The 16,759-nt window shown below is 48.3% G+C and overlaps 2 protein-coding genes across 8 annotated transcripts in view; one reads left to right on the top strand and one right to left on the bottom strand.

The window, feature by feature from the left end:
- WDR62 (WD repeat domain 62) overlaps positions 1-1,119 on the bottom strand; it is a 49,043-nt gene extending 47,924 nt beyond the window's left edge. For both annotated transcript variants that reach the window (XM_002694947.6, XM_015458106.3), the window contains exon 1: positions 423-1,119. In XM_002694947.6, the coding sequence (XP_002694993.1) occupies positions 423-599 (177 nt within the window). In that variant the 5' untranslated portion in view covers positions 600-1,119. The remainder of the gene's footprint in view (positions 1-422) is intronic.
- A 96-nt stretch (positions 1,120-1,215) lies between these two features.
- THAP8 (THAP domain containing 8) lies at positions 1,216-15,323 on the top strand. 6 transcript variants are annotated; one of them, XM_059876852.1, is made up of 5 exons: positions 1,216-1,362; positions 5,565-10,544; positions 12,395-12,587; positions 12,695-13,051; positions 14,731-15,315. In XM_059876852.1, the coding sequence occupies exons 3-5, from the start codon at positions 12,441-12,443 to the stop codon at positions 14,869-14,871; spliced, it is 645 nt and encodes a 214-aa protein (XP_059732835.1). In that variant the 5' UTR covers positions 1,216-1,362; positions 5,565-10,544; positions 12,395-12,440; the 3' UTR covers positions 14,872-15,315.
- Positions 15,324-16,759: the final 1,436 nt, after the last annotated feature.

Below are 16,759 nucleotides of genomic sequence, written 5' to 3'. Positions count from 1 at the left end.
GGCTCAGTTAACTCAAACAGGGGCTCTGTATCAACCTAGTTGGGTGGGATGGGGCAGGAGATGGGAGGTAGGTTCAAAAGGGAGGGTATATATGTATACCTATGGCTGATTCATGTTGAGGTTTGACAGAAAACAAAATTCTGTAAAGCAATGATCATTCAATAAAAAAAAATTTTAAAGACTGAGGGCGGGGCCAGGGGTTGAGAGGTGGGACTAGGGGTGATGGGCAGTATCCGAGAGAGGAGGAGACGAGGAAGTGGGAGGAGCCTCATCTAGGGGCGGGGCTTAGGGACTAGGCAGGCCAGAGAGCAGCCAGAGGAGTACCAGCCGGGGGCTGATAGGCGGGGCCAAAGATCTAAGGGTGGGACCAAGGAAGAGCAGGGAACCTGGAACTGAGATGGACAAGGCAAGCAACCCCTCACCCGATTCTGCACCGTGTCCTCGGGAGCCGCTGGGAGTCGCGTCCGCCGCCGGAGGCAGAGCGGTGGAGCCGGGGGCGGAGAAGACTGGGCCCTCCGCGCCGGAACTCCCGCCATGACTGATGGCAGCTTCTCAACTGTATCATTCCGCGCGTAGCCTCCGGGCCCCAAGGCCGCCATCGTCGCGTCGGAGCCCGGCGACCGTTACACTTCTCAACCGCCGCAGCCGCCACGGTCCACTTGAATAGCGAACGGCCGCGGGAAAGCCGGCGCCACCGCCCATTGGGCGCGGGGGGCTGCTGGTCTGGCCAATCTCAGGGTTACCGGCGGCGCTTTTGACCAATGAGGGCTAAGAGGCGGAGCGGGGGTTCTGGCTGGGTGGAGCCGCGGCTTCTTAGCTAGATGTTTGATCGAGCGTTGTGGAGTTTTTTTTTAAATCCCGTCTGTGTTTTCATCATTCACTGAATTTCAGTTTTGAACTTTTAAGAGGCTAATGCCAAAGCCCCTACCTCCACCCCAAGCCGACTATCCTCGCAGTAGCAGTCGCCCGGATGTAAGCTAGGGTGGAGCCGAAAAAAGACTGAAGAGTTGGCGCAGACTCAGAAAGGTCTTTACGCCACCTCTTCCCCAACACGTGATGAAGTCCCGGCGGCTCAGAGCCGGTTTTGCTTTATCCACTTGCCACGTGATGTGGCAACGCCGTCTGGCGCGTAATACGCAGGCGCAGCTTTCCTTCCCTCCGCATGTGACAAGGCCCCAAGGGCCGTCACGTGAGGCAGGCGGCAAGCGCGCGGGTGGGGCGGGGTTCGGCGGCGCCTGGTGAGGATCAAAGTGCGGCTGCAGACCGGGCAAAACCCAGCTGGGCTGGACAGCCATGCCCAAGTACTGCCTGGCTCCGAACTGCTCCAACACTGCGGGCCAGCTGGGCGCGGACAATCGCCCGGTGAGCTTCTACAAGTGAGCGCAAGCGAGGGGCGGGGCTTAGAGGGAGGCGGGACCACGGGCGCAGCAATGTGGGGCGGGGCCCGAGGATAAATGCAGCGACGTGGGGCTTCTGGTCCAGGTTGCAGGTATTTGGAAGCATGGTTAGCTGGATGAAGGGACCATGTTCCCCGCGTTTCACTTGCAGTAAACACGATATATGTAAACGTGCAAAAGTATGATAACAGCAGGGATAGACGATTAACTGCAGGTAGTGAACGGGGCGAACGGAGGAAAGGGAGGGCTGTGTAGAGGAGTGAGGTTGGTCCAGGCTCAGAAAGAGCTTACAGTTGCCCACTCGCCATCCCCACGAACTTGAGGCATCTCAAACTCAAAACATACGAAACCGACCTCCTGACTCTCCCAGAACTTCCCATAAGCTTTCTTATCCAATAGCTTTCCATCCTTTACTGTCTTTCAGGCTAGAAATGTTAGAACCAACTTTACTTTTTTCTCACACCTGAGAAAGTAAAACTTAGCTTGAATTTTTGAAACAAAACAAACCCCCAAAAACCTGCCTTCTAGTTTGTTTAGGTGGGATAACAGAGATGGGAAAAGCTGGCTGAAGAGTTAATAGGAAAAAAATTTTTCTCAGGGATGTGCTGCAGATGTGAAGTAGCAAAACTTCCCTTCTTTAAGAGACTACTGCTTTTTTACTAGGAAGCTTTGTTCTCTAAAATCATAGGCTATCACAAACTTTGCTGTTTGAAATTACATCAGTAGGAATGAAACATCTTACTTAAGGCCTGGAGAAGTTAGGTCGCTGTGACACAGAGAAGCAGCCTTGATTTACAGCCCAGGTTCAGAGCTTCAGGTAAGGGGTTTCTGGACACAGTAGTTCACATCTATCCACACTTAATTGCTTCCAAGGAGACAGACCCTGGGCCCACTTTGCAATCCAGGTCTGATACTGATCCATTTACTCACAGTTCTGCTCTGCTTTGATATTATCCAAACACTGTTTCACTTACATTTCATCTAAACTTTACCCATCCCCCAAACTCCAATAATGATGCTTCCCAGGTGGCGCTAGTGGTAAAGAACCCAACTGTCGATGCAGGATATGTAAGAGACCTGGGTCAGGAAGATCCCCTGGAGGAGGGCACAGCAGTCCACTTCCGTATTCTTGCCTGGAGAATCCCATGGACAGAGGAGGCTGGCAGGCTACTGTCCATAGCGTCACAGAGTTGGACATGACTGAAGCGACTTAGCATGCAAACCCCGATAATAATTATTTTCCTCTGTTTGATGAAATTCCCCACAGTACCTCTGGTGGCAGTTCACTTATTGCCACGGTAAATAAACCTGACTTTAGTAGACTCTAGGTTTGTACCTGGTGGCCTTCGTCTAAATGGGCCAGGACACATTCCTCATCTGGTCCATCAGCAAATCCTGTTGGCATTCCCTTTTTTTAAAAAAAAAAAAATTTATTTTTGGCTGCACTGGGCTTTCATTGCTGCACACAGGCTTTCTCTACTTGAGGTGAGTGGCGGCTACTCTAGTTGTGGTACCCAGGCTTCTCATTGTGGTGGCTTCTTTTGTTGCAGAGCACGGGCGCCAGGGGGCTTTAGTAGTTGCATGAGTGGGCTCAGTAATTGTGGTCCACAGGCTTAGTTGCTCTGAAGCATGTGGAATCTTCCTGGACCAGGTGTTGAACCCATGTCCTCTGCATTGGCAAGTAGATTCTTAACCACTGGACCACCAGGGAAGTCCAGGCTCTTCCTTTAAAGTCTATCCAGAATTGACCACTTCTGTCCCCCATCTTTTCCCCCACCCTGGCATCGGCCACCTCCTGACTGCACTATTTTAGTAGGCTCTCCATTGGACAAGCTGCTCCCACAGTCTTCCACGTGCAGTCACAGGGGACTGGTAACCCCCTGAGTCAGATCAGGGCTTAGATGCCTCCCCTGGCTCCCACCTGACTGTATAAAAGACAAGAAGGTGAGGCTGGAGCAGGCAGAAGGCAGGCCTACGAAGCCCTACAGGCCCTGGATCCCCACTGCCTGGCCTTATCTCCTCTCTCCTTCCCCTTACTCACTCCATGCCAGTGTCACTGTCCGTTTGATGTTCCTCCAGCATGCCAGGCACTTTGTTGCCCCAGGGCCTTTGCACAGAAAGTTCTTCCCTTTATGACCGCTACTCTGTAAAGTGATAACCCTCTCCCAGTACGTACATATTTTCTTTACTCACTTCCTGCTTTATTTTTCCCTTTAACCTTAACACTATCTGGCATACCACATGTTTAATATTGGGTTGGCCAAAAAGTTCATTTGGGTTTTTCCACAAGATTATATAGAAAAAGCCCAACAAACTTTTTGGGCAACCAAATATATCCGTTTATTGTCTCCTCCATTAAAATGTCAGCTTCTTGAAGGCAGGGATTTTTGTCTGTCTTATTCCCTGCTGTCTATCACCTCAAACAGTGCCTAGCACATAGTGGGTGCTCAGTAAATATTTGTTGGGTTAATTAGGTGAATGTGTCTCATATGAGCTTCCCAGGAAACCCAGAACTCCACATCCCAGCTATCCTTTGAGGGACCCTGTTTCAGGGTAGGAGGAGAATAGAGTGGTCTTTGGAACTGAATCAATATGTCCAGACTTGCTTTTTAAAATGTATCACTCTGACGTGCATATGCGTGCTAAGTTGCTTCAGTTGTGTCAGACTCTTGTGACCTTATGGACTGTAGCCTGCCAGGCTCCTCTGTCCATGGGATTCTCCAGGCAAGAATACTGGAGTGGGTTGTGTGCCCTCCTTCAGAGGATCTTCCTGACCCAGGGCCCAATCCACATCTCTTGTGTCTCCTGCATTGGCAGGTGGGCTCTTTACCACTGGGGCCACTTGCCACCATTTGTTAATTCAGCAACTTTGAGTGTCTCCTGTAGTAAGCGAGCCCCTGCTGAGAGACACTGACACATCTTGTTCCTGCCCTGACAGAGCTCATGGAAAGGTGCAGGGTCAGTCATTGACGAACTGAGGACACAAATTGATCCTCTTTTCTTCAGCACTACTGCCCCCAGTTCAGTTCAGTTCAGTCGCTCAGTCGTGTCCAACTCTTTGCGACCCCATGAATTGCAGCACGCCAGGCCCCCCTGCCCATCACCAACTCCCGAAGTTTACCCAAACTCATGTCCATCGAGTCGGTGATGCCATCCAACTATCTCATCCTCTGTCATCCCCTTCTCCTCCTGCCCTCAATCTTTCCCAGCATCAGGGGGTTTTCAAATGAGTCGGCTCTTCGCATCAGGTGGCCAAAGTATTGGAGTTTCAGCTTCAACATCAGCCCTTCCAATGAACACCCAGGACTGATCTCCTTTAGGATGGACTGGTGGGATCTCCTTGCAGTCTAAGGGACTCTCAAGAGTCTTCTTCAACACCACAGTTCAGAAGCATCAATTCTTCGGTGCTAAGCTTTCTTCACAGTCCAACTCTCACATCCATACATGACCACAGGAAAAACCATAGCCTTGACTAGACGGACCTTTGTTGGCAAAGTAATGTCTCTGCTTTTGAATATGCTACCTAGGTTGGTCCTTCCAAGGAGTAAGCATCTTTTAATTTTGTGGCTGCAGTCACCATCTGCAGTGATTTTGGAGCCCCCCCAAAATAAAGTCTGACACTGTTTCCACTGTTTCCCCATCTATTTCCCATGAAGTGATGGGACCAGATGCCATGATCTTCGTTTTCTGAATGTTGAGCTTTAAGCCAACTCTTTTTACTCTCCTCTTTCACTTTCATCAAGAGGCTCTTTAGTTCTTCACTTTCTGCCATAAGGGTGGTGTCATCTACATATCTCAGGTTATTGATGTTTCTCCCGGCAATCTTGATTCCAGCTTGTGCTTCTTCCAGCCCGCAGTCTATACAACTAATCCATGCTTTAACTCTACCCTCTGACACTCCCCATCCTGCAACAATAACAACAAAACCCCTAACTCTTTGGAAATACAGTTACAAATGCTGATGATAGAATCCTCACTAAACTATTAGGAAATAAAGAAAGGAAAAAACCCACCACGTTCCCAGTCTGACTACTTCTTATCACCTCTGCTATCACAGTGCAGTCCAAGCTGTCATTCTCTTTTAAGATTTTTTTTTTAATGTGGACCATTGTAAAGTCTTTATTGAATTCATTACAATACTGTTTCTGTTTTGTTTTTTGACCACAGGCATGTGGGATCTTAGCTCAGCTCCCTGACCAGGGATCACACCCAAGCCCCTTGGATTAGAAGGCGAAGTCTCAACCATTGGACCACCAGGGAAGTCCCTGTCATTGTCTCTTAATGAGATGCTGTTATAGTTGCTTGCTGGTCTCCCTGCTTCCACTCTTGCTTCCCTTACAGCAACAACAGTAATAACTTATTTAGAGAGCACTTACTGCAGGCCAGGTACTGTTCCAAGCTCTTCACACATAATAATGAGAACAATAATGACTGTACACAGCAGCCAGATGACCGTGTAAAAATCACTCCAGGGAATTCCCTGGTGGTCCACTGGTTAGGACTCCATGCTTTCACTGCCAAGGGCCTGGGTTCAACCCCTGCTTGGGGAATTAAGATCCCACAAGCCACTTGGTGTGGGGGGAAAAAAAAATCAGTTCACATCTGTGTTGAAATCTCCACCAATGGCTGCCAAGCTGTTCCTCACACAGGCTGACCCATTCCCACCTCAAGGCCCAACCCTGAATCACTGTTGCAGAAGCCATTTAGCTAAGAGTTTGATGAGAAATAGGCTCCAAAGTAGATTCCAGAGGGCATGGATGCTAGAAGGAACAAGGTGAAATAATGAACAAAGTACTGGGAAATAACTTGAAATTCCTGCCAGGGTGCCAAAGGAAACATTTCATTAATTGTGTTTTAGACCCTTTCAGCACACAGGAGCAAATGACAGTCATCTCATGGGGTGTCTATCAGGTATGAATTGCAGCTGTCTGGCAGTTAACAAAGTCCTGAAATAGTAGTGGCTTAACCAAATTATGGGGTCTGTAGGAATCAATCTGGCCAAGTTATGCTACAGTAACAAACTCACCGAAACTCAATAGCTTACGGCAACAAAGGTTTATTTCTCACTCAGACTAATGTCCTTGGCAGGCCATTGATGGCATTTCTCTACTGTATCTTAATTAGGGACTCAGGCTGGAGGAGCTGCCCCTAGGTGGAATGTTGCTGATCTTGTGGGAGGGGAAAAAAGAGAAAGTGGGGAGAAGTCACCCAGTGGCTCCTGGTAACTTGTGTACTTTGAAGTGGCCCATGTCACTTTAACTGCTTTCACAAGTCTATAGCAAGCGTCAGGTCAGTGGAGTGGAAATGTGTCTCTGTGTGGGGAATGGTAGCAAATGGTTTGAACAGTAATTCAGTCTACGCAAGGTTTGTTCTTCTCTCATACAAAGCAAGTACGTAGGTTTGCAAACCAGCACTGATGTGGCAGCTCCATAGTCATCAGGGATGAAGGTCCTGTCTTTCATATCCATCCTCCAGCTGCCACGTGCCCAGCCATCATGCCCTACCATTTCTGGTAGGGAGAAAAGGGAAAGGAGGAAGAGTAAAAGGGACTCAACTCTAAACCAAGCTGGTCCACTTCACAAAGCCTTCCCAGAAATCCCACCCAATGATTCTTCATCATTGGGCATTACAACTGCAAAGGATGCTGGGAAATGTAGTCTTTTTTGATAGACCTTTAACCACCCTGATGACATTTTAAATTATGTTAGTAAGGTAAAAAAGAACTAGCAGTGCTCTAGATAGAATGGCTAACAAGACTAAAATATTTCTATATATAAAAAAAGATTGGCTGTCCACTTAAGGTAGATTTTTAGAGAGGGACATTTCCTATTAGATGTTGCTATCTAGAGAGAACAAAAGAGAATAAAAATAAGACCAAATTAGGAAGGGGTTTTTTAATGATATTCCTTTCCTCCTCTGCCCCTTGATCTGCTTCTGATTCCATTTGAGGTTGCTTCCACATTTAAGGTACCATCTCAGATGTCTCACCCAACATGGAAATATTCATTCGTCAGGACTTAATTGCATGGCCCCACTATGGCAAAGGAACCCAGGAAACCGTCATTTAACAGGGCACATTATGCCTCAAAAAAGTTGGAGTTTGTTAGTAAGGAAGAAGCAGAGAGTGGATATGGAATAATCCTTTGGCAGTCTCTGCCCAGGAGCAGGTGGGTTGTGCTATTACAGGGTTATTTCATGTCCAGGCAGAATGAGGCTGGTGAGAGCAGCTGGATCTCAGATAGAGGCTGAGGGAAGTGCAGCAGCCGGAGTTCTTGGCTCTGTGCCCTGGGGTTCTTCTCTTTGGCTGCCATCACTCCTCTCTGAGTCAGCCCTCAGTCCTCGTTGACCAGCTACCCACCACTGTCTGCCTTTTGCCCAAGGAGTCTTGCTCTGCATCCCACCACCAACCTCTGTCCATCCCATCCACCTCCTCCCCACAGGTGGCCTCTTTAACTTCTTATGTGGCTTTCCCAGTGTTTCTTTATACAAATACAGTATATGTTGGTTAGTTTCCTGTGGCTGCTGTTTCAAACTGCTGGTGGCTAAAAACAATAGGAATTATGCTCTCACAATCCAGGTTGGTTTTACCGGGCCAATATCAAGGTGTCAGCAGGGTTGCATTCCCCAGGAGGCTCTAGGAAAAAATCTGTTTCTCAGTCTTCCAGTTTCTGGTATCTGCAGGCATTTCTTGGCTTGTGGCCACATCACCCCAGTCTCTGCCTCTGTGGTGACATTGCCTTCTCCTCTTTTGTCTGTGGTAATAATATATTCTTTCACTTCCCTCTTAGAAGAATACTTGCAGGACTTCCCTGGCAGTCCAGTGGTTAAGACTCTGTGCTTCCACTACAGGGGACAAGGGTTCAATCCCTGGTCAGGGAACTAAGATCCTACATGCCATGTGGTATGCCAAAAAATTAAAAACAAAAAACAAACTTTTGATTGCATGGAGGACCAACCCGGATGATCTCCGATAATTTCCCCATCTCAGGATCCTTAATCACATCTTTTGTCATGAAATGCAGTATTCACAGCGTCCAGGATTGGGACAGGGATGTCTTTTGTGGGACTATTATTAGCCTACCACAATTATGAAAGCTGGTGTACTCCATTTGAAACATTTTTTTCACATAATATATGCCTAAAAATAGCATGTCAGTTCATACAGTGCCTCAAACTTATTTTAGAGCTCATAGTGTTCTTTTGTGTGCACGTGTTTGAGTTTATTTATCTTGTCTCCTAGTTTATTTATCTAATTTCTAACACTCCTTGCTCTTCCTTTTTAACAAAGAGGGTACAGACCTTATAGCCCTCAGTCTGTTAAGATATCCAGGTGTTTTTACGGTTAACTCCTATTTATGGAATTGAGACTGATTTGCCATTTTCAATTGTGATTTTAGGATACCTAAAAGCTTCTCTTTTAGGTATCTTTGTTTAATACTTAACGTTGGTCAATTTTTAAAAAACTTGTTATTTTGTATTGGGGTGTCACCAATTAACAATGTTTTGATTGTCTCAGGTGAACAGCTAAGGGACTCAGCCATACCTATCCATGTATCCATCCTCCCCCAAACTCCCCTCCCATTCAGGCTGCCACATAACATTGAGCAGAGTTCCCTGTGCTATGCAGTAGATTCTTGTTGGTTATCCATTTTAAATATAGCAGTGTGTACAGGCAACCATAAGTTCATTCTCTTTCTGTTTTGTGAGTAAGTTCATTTTGTATCATTTCTTTTTAGATTCCACATATAAGGGATGTCATGTGATATTTCTCCTCTAACTTATAAAATTTCTCAGTTTTAAGAAAAATATTAAGTAAATAATGTCACCTGGTGGAAGACTTTGTGAAGGGGGGATGTGGATAACTATTAGTTATCTAATGCTTCATAACATTTAGCAGCTTAAAATAAACCTTTTATTTTAAACCTCACAATTTCTGGCAGCTGCCACAGGATCAGCTGGCCAGAGCTTAATGATGCCAACAAAGGTCTGTTTAGTCAAGGCTATGGTTTTTCCAGCGGTCATGTATGGATGTAAGAGTTGGACTATAAAGAAAGCTGAGTGCCGAAGAATTGATGCTTTTGAACTGTGGTGTTGGAGAAGACTCTTGAGAGTCCCTTGGACTACAAGGAGATCCAACCAGTCCGTTCTGAAGGAGATCAGTCCCGGGTGTTCATTGGAAGGACTGATGCTGAAGCTGAAACTCCAATATGTTGGCCACCTGATGCGAAGAGCTGACTCATTTGAAAAGACCCTGATGCTGGGATTGAGGGCAGGAAGAGAAGGGGATGACAGAGGATGAAATGGTTGGATGGCATCACCGACTCAATGGGCAATATTGGAGTGGGTAGCCTATCCCTTCTCCAGCAGATCTTCCCAACCTAGGAATCCAACTGGGGTCTCATGCATTGAAGGTGGATTCTTTACCAACTGAGCTATCAGAGAAGCCCAAATAATCATTAGGGATTTGATTTAGGTCATACTGGAATGGCCTAGTGGTTCTCCCTTCTTTCTTCATTTAAATCTTAATTTTGCAATCAGGGGCTCATGATCTGAGCCACAGTCAGCTCCCGGTCTTGTTTTTGCTGACTGTATAGAGCTTTTCCATCTTCAGCTGCAAAGAATATAATCAGACTGATTTCAGTATTGACCATCTGGTGATGTCCATGTCTAGAGTCATCTCTTGTGTTGTTAGAAAAGGGTGTTTGCTATGACCAGTGTGTTCTCTTGGCAAAACTCTGTTAGCCTTTGCCCTGCTTCATTTTGTACTCCAAAGTCAAACTTGCCTGTTACTCCAGGTATCTCTTGACTTCCTACTTTTGCATTCCATTCCCCTATGATGAAAAGGACATCTTTTTTGATGTTGGTTCTAGAAAGTGTCATGGAATCATACAATATTAGGACTTTTTTTTTGTGACTGATTTATTTCACTTACCATAATGTACTCAAGGTTCATCCATGTTATATAGAATGTGTCAGAATTTCTTTTCTTTTTTTTTTTATTGGCTGCACTCCCCAGCATGTGGGATCTTAGTTCCCTGACTAGAGACAAAACCCATGCCCCGTGCAGTGGAAGCGTAGAGTCTTAACCACTGGACTGCCAGGAAAGTCCCGGAATTTCTTTCTTAAAGCTGAGTAATATTTCATTGTGTATGTGTGTGTATTGTATATATATATATATATCATGTATGTATACGTATGTGTGTGTGTATATATATATTCCACCTTTTGTTAATACATTCATTTGTTGATGGACCCTTGGGTTTCTTCCACCTCCTGGCTATTGTAAATCATGCTGTTATGAACTTGAGTGTGTAAATATCTCTTTGAGACCCTGCTTTGAAGTTTATTTTTTTTTGGGGGGGGGGTCTATATCCAGAAGTGGGATTTGGATCATATGGTAATACTGTTTTCAGTTTTTTGAGGAACTACCATACTACTTTTCATAGAGGCTTCTCCATTTTACATTCCCACCAACACCACACAGGGTTCCAGATTCTGCATATCCTTGTAAATACTTGTTTTTTTTTTTTAATATAGTAGTCATTCTAATGGTTATGAGGCAATAGCTTGTGGTTTCGATGGGCATTTTCCTAATGATAAATGATGTTGAACATCTTTTCATATGCTGCTGCCATTTGTGTCTTGTTTAGAGTCTATTCAAGCCCTTTGCCCATTTTTAATCAGTTAATGTTTTGTTGTTGTTTAAAAACTTTTTGACATGTTTTCAAGCATACACAAAAAATAGTGTTGTTTAAATGAATCCTCATGTATCTATCACTCAGTTACACCAGTAGTCAACATTTCACTAATTTTTTTCTTCTACTTTCCTCCCACGTACATCTTTAATGTAGTATTTTAAAGAAAATTCCAGCCTTTTATTCATAAATATTTCAGAATATTTTTCCAACAGATGACTATTTTAGAAGCTTAAATCAGTGTAATGATCACACCTAGCAAAATTAACTTCTTACAATTATCTAATAACCAATTCATGTTCAATTTCCCCCAACTGGATTAAAATGTCTTTTTACAGAAAGGTTGTTGCAGAGGAAGCCCAGATCTGCCTTTGTGTTGATGTTTCTTAAATCCCCTTTAATCTATAGCCCTACCCTTAGCCCCATGAATATAGGATCTCCCACATTCTAGATTTGTCCAATTTTATTAACTGCTCCCTTAGGTTCCTGTGGAGGAACAGATGAGTGGGGAGGGGATAGTGGCCATGGAAGAGAGACCAGGAGGGAGATTGGAGGCTTTGGGGGATAGACAACAGATTGTGGGAGAGGTGGGCTGATGCTGGGTGTTTAAAAGATGAAAGTGAAAGTCACTTAGTTGTGTCTCTTAGACTCTGTGACCTCATGAACTATATATAGTCCATGGAATTCTTCAGGCCAGAATAGTGCAGTGGGTAGCCTTTCCCTTTTCCAAGGGATCTTCCCAACCCAGGGATTGAACCCAGGTCTGCCACATTGCAGGCGGATTCTTTACCAGCTGAACCACAAGATGGAGCCAAAAAATTAGATATGGGTAGAGGCAGAGGTGGGCTTCCCTAGTGATTCAGATGGTAAAGAATCTGGAAACCCAGGTTCCATCTCTGGGTGGGGAAGATCCAGAGATGCCTACCCTCTCCAGTATTCTTGCCTGGAGAATCCCATGGACAGAGGAGCCTGGTAGGCTACGGTCCATGGGGTAGCAAAGAGTCGGACAGGACAGAGCGACTAACACACACACAGACACACACACACACCACCTGCGACTAACACACACACACACACACACCACCTGTGACTAACACACACACACACCACCTATGACTAACACACACACACACACCACCTGCGACTAACACACACACACACCCTGGTTGGGAGGCATGGCCAGACTCTGGCCCAGGGGAGGCAGAGGTTTGGCACTCAAGGCTCTCTGGGTGTGCGTGTGCTGGCGGTTGCCGTGGGGCGGGGGTTGGACCCCTGACATGGCTGACCTCGCTCCCCTGGCAGGTTCCCGCTGAAGGATGGCCCCCGGCTGCAGGCCTGGCTGAGGCACATGGGCCGTGAGCACTGGGTGCCCAGCTGCCACCAGCACTTGTGCAGCGAGCACTTCGCCCCCTCTTGCTTCCAGTGGCGCTGGGGCGTGCGCTACCTGCGACCCGACGCCGTGCCCTCCATCTTCTCCCGAGTGCCGCCCGCCCAGGTGAGCTGGGGAAGCCCTGTAGCTGGAATCGGATCCCCAGCCCTCCCCGCCTGAGGAATTTTCCCTTGCAGTCTGGCACTGATGTCCCCCCGCGCCTTGTCTTCCAGAGGCAGCAGAGTTCCCGAAGCACGGAGAAACCCGTCGTGCCTCCACCTCTGCAGGCGACCCCATCCTTGGCCTCTGGGCCTGTACAGCTCTTGGTGCTGGGGCCAGCCTCCGGGGCCCCCGAGGCTCCAGCCACCGTGTTCCTGACGCCCCTGTCGCTTCAGCCGGCGCCCGCGGGGCCGCGCCCTGGAGCATCGGCCCAGCACCCCAGGGCCGGGCTGGGCGCGGCGCTGGGCGCGCTGCAGCGGCGGGTGCGGAGGCTCCAGCGGCGCCACGAGCGGCACCAGGCGCGGCTGCGGGCCCTGGAACAGCTGGCGCGGCAGCTGCAGGCGCGGGCGCACTGGGGCCGGCTGTGTGCGGTGAGTGCCCCGCCTGGCTCACACAGCCCCAGTGTTTCCGTCTAGAGTCCAGAGTTGAAAAGTCACAACATTTCACCCAGGTTTCCAAATTGCTGCCGTGAAAAAAATCAATCTGGCAATGCTAAGCAACTATGGGCGGGAGCTGAGTAGTGGCTTCTCCCTTTATTAATAATACTTAAGCACCCCTATTCTCTTCTACGGGGTTTCCCAAGTGGCACTAGAGGTAAAGAACCTGCCTGCCAATGCAGGAGAAGTAAGAGATGTGGGTTGGATCCCTGGGTCAGGAAGATCCCCTGGAGGAGGGGACAGCAACACATTTCATTATTCTTGCCTGGAGAATCCCATGGCCAACGCAGCCTGGCAGGCTGCAGTCCATGGGGTTGCACAGAGTTGGACAGGACTGAAGCAACTTAGCATACACACATACTCTCTTTTAGACACAGTTAATAACTTAATGAAAACTCGCTTGACCTTGATCTTGACAGTCCCTATTTCCCATATGAAAGACTGAAGTACAGTGTAACTTGCCCAAAGCCAGGCAGCCAGTGAGTTGCAGAGTCAGGATCCAAACTCAGCTGTCCTGCCCCAGAGGAGGCCTGTGCACTTCTGTTGGAGACCTCTGGGCATGGCCCCTATAGAGCTTGGTTTGCAGCTCTATACTAGAGTTTCCCAGACCCTATCTAAGGCCCTTTGCCCCTGTATTTTACTGCTGGGAATTTTCTGGGGTGGGAAGTGGAAAGGATCATGTTTTTAAAAATTAAAAATTGGCCAGGACTTTTTCCTGCTTAAAACCCCAGGGGCACACTTGAGGTCCCGGGGCTCTTGTTCCTGCTTGGAAAAGGGAGGTGGGGAGGAGTTTCTGAAAGCCCCTGAGGTGCCTCTGTAGCTGAGGTGTCCTCACCTGACAGCCAGTGGGGTGGACCTGGCCCACAGATACCATTCATTTGGCCTCAGTAATGCTTTAACATATTTTCTGGCCTTTCCCAAAGGCTCAGCAGATCTAGCAGGACTGGGTTCATATCCCCAGATGGTAGCAGTCAGCTGGAGCTGCAGTGGCCGTCCCTGGAGGCTCTGTTTGAGACTGGCCTGAACCAGCCATGCACCAGATGGACATGCTGGTTGGGGAGGGGAGAGGGACAAGCACAGAACTCAGACTCAGGCCTGAGGCTCTTCATGGAGCCTGCCAGGGCCCCTGGGCTGACGGTGTGTCTCTCTCTGCCTCCCCTGCCCCTCTTCCATCCCTGTTTCTCAATCTCTTCTTCTCTCTCCCACATTTATCTTTGTCTTTCTGCCCTCCGCCCCCAATCTCTCTGTCATCCCATTTATCTCCCCATTTCCCCGTGTCTCTTCATCTGCCTCTTTGTCTATCCCCCATACCCATGTCCCTGTCTCTCTGTCCCTGCATTTCTCCCACCCCCCGATATCTGTCTCTCCATGTCTCTGTCCTCCCTCATCTCTGTCCTTGTTTTCCCATACCACCTCTTCCCTCCTGAATGTCTCTCTTGTTCTCACCTCTCTCTCTGCCCATGTCTCTGTCTGTCTCCTGATACCACTTCCCCTCTCAACCTCCCTGTTCCTCATGGTTTCTCCCCCTGCCCCCACTTCTTCCTTCCCTCCTCCCCTCCTCTTACTTCCCTGTGTCCTCCATCTCTACTACTACTTTCCCTGGGATGGCCCAGCTCCCTCGACCTGAGGAATCCCAAGCCTTCACCATCATCTGTGGAGGGCCTGACATTGCTGTGGTCCTTGCCCATGGTCCTGCATCTCCCACGCTGGATGCCAAGCCTGAGCTCCTGGACACTCAGACTCCCGGTGCATAAGGACCAGGACAGATAATGTCGTGGGAAGGATGACAGAAGACAAGAGGAAGAGAGACACATCACACATAGGCCTGGCCCGCATGCCTGGGGCATAGCACTGCCTCCCTCAAAGGCCTGGCTCCCACCACCTCCTCCTAGGAACCCTGTGAACTTTAGGGCCGACCTGGGCCCAAGACCTCTGTCAGTAGTGATGACCCTGGGTATCAGGTCCCAAACCCACTTTCAATCTTTGTGGTCAGTAAAATATTCTCAGAGCAGGACAAGCATTGTTTGCTTGGGGAGAGTTGTAACTGGTGCTGAAGAGCCCCTCATACCCTTTCCCAAGCCTGGCGCCAAGCTGGGGATACAACAGTGAACACAGCTGACAAAAGTCCTGTCCTCATGGTGCTCCAATTCTGCTTGAGTAGAAGATGAAATAGTGAACTAATAAACAATATAATTTCAGACTGTGATAAGTGCTATAAAGACTGAATGAAAATATAATGGGCTGCAGCGAGACGGGGTTTGGGGGGTGGTGGTGTGGGCAGAGGGAGGGAGGGAAGATTCTCTAAGGAGACAGTGTTTAAGCAGAGACCTGGATGATGAAAAGGAGCTGGCCTGGAAGGCATGCAGATTGGATGTTTCAGGGAGAACAGCCCCTGTTCTAACAGCAGCATCTGAGGTGTGAGCTGGAGGAGGGCAGTGTTGCTATGGTGAATCAGGGAAGGGAGTGAGTTTGTAAGGAGGGCGGGGTTGGGAGGCAACGTTAGATACAGCCGAAAAGGTCTCACTGAAAAGGAACCAATAAGTGAAAGCCTAAAGGAGAGGAGAAAAGAGATCAGGTATTGGGGGAGGAGCACTCCAGGCAGAAGAAACAGCTAGTGCGAAGGTCCAGGGGTGAGGAGGGACAAGGAGGCCAGTGTGGTTAGAGTGGAGTGAGTGACGGGGACGGTGAGAGGAGGCGAGATTGGCAAGATGATGGGACTTGTGGGCTATGGTTGAGACATTGGCTTTTATCTGGGGTGAGGTGCAGCAAGCAGATGCCTTTAGGAAGGTCCTGATGTGATAGGCATTAATAGGTCCCCTGTGGCAGCATATTGGGGTGTTAGAGGGAGCAGGGAGAACAGGGAAGGGGCTGCTGCCATAGTCCAGGTAGGAGAGGATGAAGGATGGACCAGGGTCAGGGCCTGGGATGAGGGTGAGGGATGAAATACCTTGGGAATACCTTGAATGGAGCTACTGGGCCGGCCCATTAGAAGGATGAGGGGTGGAAGGCAAAGTCAACCAGTTCTGTTCAGATCGGAGTGGACACGGCAGGCCATAGTCAGGTGTGAAACAGCCAAGCCACTGTGATGGAGCCATCCTTGGCTGGCTCCTGGAGGCCTTTCTGGGGAGGGGTCTATTGGCAGATGTGTGTCCTACACTGCCAAAGTCAGGTAGCATGGTGATTAAGCCGAGCTACTTGGATTCAAGTCTTAGCTCCATTTTACCTACTTGCTCTATACCCTTGGGCAAGTGGCTTAACTTCTCTTGGCCTGGAAAGTGCTGTGCGAGCACTCTGCGACAATTACCATGACAATGACCAGGAATCTCTACAAAACCATCCCTCTGAGACATCACTTGTCTAGGGCGAACGTGGAGAAGAGGTCAGGTCTGATACGTTAGAGAGAGAAAACACCTGTCACTACCACAGACCCCTGCCCTAATTGGTCTGGTTTGCAGGCCTGCGGGGAAGGCGCTATCACAGCGGGAAGGACTGTGCCGGTTTTCCCAGGACTTAACGAATGAACAACTGCTTCATCTCTCTCCTTCTGTCTCCAAGCCTCACATCTTTCTTGGTGGCCATTTCTTCTTCCCCATCTTCTGTGTCTCTTCCCTTACCATTCCTGCCTGCAGCCTTTTCATCAAT

The sequence above is a fragment of the Bos taurus genome, chromosome 18 (genome assembly GCF_002263795.3).
Source record: "Bos taurus isolate L1 Dominette 01449 registration number 42190680 breed Hereford chromosome 18, ARS-UCD2.0, whole genome shotgun sequence".
Taxonomy (NCBI): Eukaryota; Metazoa; Chordata; class Mammalia; order Artiodactyla; family Bovidae; genus Bos; species Bos taurus.
This window is presented reverse-complemented; position numbering and strand designations above follow the sequence as displayed.

Coding starts and splice junctions, on each gene's coding strand:
- THAP8 (XM_010814777.4), top strand. CDS start 12,441: ATGGGCCGTGAGCACTGGGTGCCCAGCTGCCACCAGCACTTGTGCAGC. Junction 12,588..12,694: donor CCCGAGTGCCGCCCGCCCAG/GTGAGCTGGGGA, acceptor CTTGTCTTCCAG/AGGCAGCAGAGTTCCCGAAG. Junction 13,052..14,730: donor ACTGGGGCCGGCTGTGTGCG/GTGAGTGCCCCG, acceptor GGGATGGCCCAG/CTCCCTCGACCTGAGGAATC.